Raw genomic sequence first — 2,321 nt, 5'->3', positions numbered from 1 at the left:
CTCAAAACATAAAAAAGAATGACAGTTTTTAATCCGTCTCCTTCCACATTTCTTTGTGCTTAAAAGATAAAAAGGAAATAAAATAAAACTCCCACCATGCACAAAATTAGTGCAAAATGATATGCCTGTGACTTGTTCATTAATTTGTAACAATACTACCAAAACTAATTAACACTGTACCAAAGACAATTATTCTAGCAACTAACCCAAGGGGGACAATCCTTATGTCATCATCACAAGTTTGAAAAAATAACTCATTAGAAAGCTAAAAGGCATGCCATAAACTAAGTATGATTGACCAAAAGTTCAATTAGTTGAAATGAATTCTATGTGCCGCTTCTGTACATACAAATGACCTCATATTTTCTTGCTTGATAGATAAAAGGAGAGTGGTCATATGCTCAGTCAAGTATGCATAAACACCCCACATCCACCAAACTTATTTCTATTTTTTTTTTTTTTCCGCTCTTCACCACTAGCATGGAGCAAGCCCCTCTGCATGTCCGCACACACCAGACCATGCACAGACCTTGCCCTTCAAAACACATATGAAATTTGCCAAACTGATAAGGGAGAACCTCACCAGTACGTGTGCTACAAAGAAAATACGACGGGTCAACTTGAGAAGTTAAAAGGGAAAAGCTAATCAGTTGCATAATCATAGTGTGAGAAGAAAATAATCAAGAGTGTCATTTATTCATAATTGGGACTTTAAATGTTTAACACTTCAAGCTAAATTCGATTGATCCAAATATATTCTACAGGCACACCTTTCCAATACCTAAAATAACTTTCCCCTCTCCCGTTTGATGGATAGTTTAACATTTTCTCAATGTGGAAGGTGCGACCAACAAAAGTGAATGCAATATAAAGAGCAATACATCAGACCAACTTCAGAAGTGAAATGAATACAATCGAGCAGTTATCAATTTATAATATGGAGATTAAGATAACCAAATTTAAAGAAGAAAATGCCTCCTTCACTGGTACCTGCATCATTTTCTTTGTCCCCGTCATTCCTTTCTCCCACCTCTTGCTTATCTTGCGAGTCATCTCCCTCTTCCTCGACATCCTTCCCATTCAAAACGAGAAGGTCCTCAGACACAATTTCCGAACTCTTCTCCTCGACAACTTCTTCTATCAACTTCGAATCCTCCTCTGCCACCTCCGCGGTCAACGATGCCCCTTCTGTAGCAACAACCTTGTCATCATCAGCGGTGGGTAATACCTCTTCCATTTCTTCAACCTTAGGCACCAATAACTTCTCTTTAACCTTCGTCTCCTTGACAGGACCTGCCTGAACCTCTGATTCGGAAGTTTTGCTCTCTTCAGATACAATAGACGGAACTACCTCCGGTTGTGATGTTGCAGTGACCTTCTTTCCCCTTGAACCCTTCTTTGCCGATGCATCACCCCTCCTATTCGCTACTCGAGGAGACATTGTTCCCTCTTTCAAGAACTCGGGGCGCAGGACTTATTGATAAACCTTGCAGACACTAGGGTTTTTGCAAAGAAATGGAGAAAGGATTTCGTGAAACAGAGTTTGCAGGTTACATAATAAAGAGGAGAGAAGGGTGACTGGGTGAGAGAAAACCCAACAACTGGGGAAAATTTGAGAATGGAAACTTCGGCAGTTACCTTTTCGGAGCGTGGGCTCGGCATGCCCTGCAACTCTGCAAGCGGTGAAAATGGATTCTTTCCCACTGTGTGGATATCTGGAAGATCTTGACCGTACGTCGCATGGGCGGTGAAACGTGAAACGCCAGGAACTGCAATCACGACGCACAACCACGCGTCATCGACTCATCGTTTGTTGGGTTTCGCCCTGGATAGAAGGGTTCGGTCCGGTTTAACCAGGCTGAACCGGTTCCGGTTGGTATAGGTCAACCAGAAACGAAACCGTCAAACAAAAAATTCATCTTCGGTCCTGTTTGGTTCAGTCTTTTATCGGATTATCTTAATGGATTCCTACCAAACTGTTATCTGGATGTTATCGGTTCGGTCTCGATTTTTCATATATACAACAACTCAACCTTATCCCAACTAAATGGGATCGACAATTGATTTTTACCTATATAAAATACAAGGAGAAGATCTCTACTTTGTCTCATGGTCTCTACACAAGTGTATAGGCCAATAGGTGAGCATTCTTGGGTATCTACCAAAGGGTTAGAGACGTCATCTCACGGTGCCATGTGAAAGGGCTTAGGAGACACCATTAGGTAGAGATATTTTTCTCATAAAATACTTAACAAACTTTTTATTATTTTTTTTGAATTTTTATTGAGTTCGGTTTGGTTCCATGTCGTTTTGCTTTTAAC

At 40.6% G+C, this 2,321-nt stretch overlaps 1 protein-coding gene across 1 annotated transcript; it reads right to left on the bottom strand.

Moving 5' to 3' along the window:
- Positions 1-743: 743 nt before the first annotated feature.
- LOC122648410 lies at positions 744-1,572 on the bottom strand. The gene is made up of 2 exons (XM_043841622.1): positions 1,304-1,572; positions 744-1,273 (listed from the first exon to the last, which is right to left on the bottom strand). Exons 1-2 carry the CDS (start codon positions 1,439-1,441, stop codon positions 926-928), a joined length of 486 nt encoding a protein of 161 aa, XP_043697557.1. The 5' UTR covers positions 1,442-1,572; the 3' UTR covers positions 744-925.
- Between the last annotated feature and the right edge of the window lie 749 nt (positions 1,573-2,321).

The sequence above is a fragment of the Telopea speciosissima genome, unplaced genomic scaffold, assembly GCF_018873765.1.
Source record: "Telopea speciosissima isolate NSW1024214 ecotype Mountain lineage unplaced genomic scaffold, Tspe_v1 Tspe_v1.1013, whole genome shotgun sequence".
Taxonomy (NCBI): Eukaryota; Viridiplantae; Streptophyta; class Magnoliopsida; order Proteales; family Proteaceae; genus Telopea; species Telopea speciosissima.
This window is presented reverse-complemented; position numbering and strand designations above follow the sequence as displayed.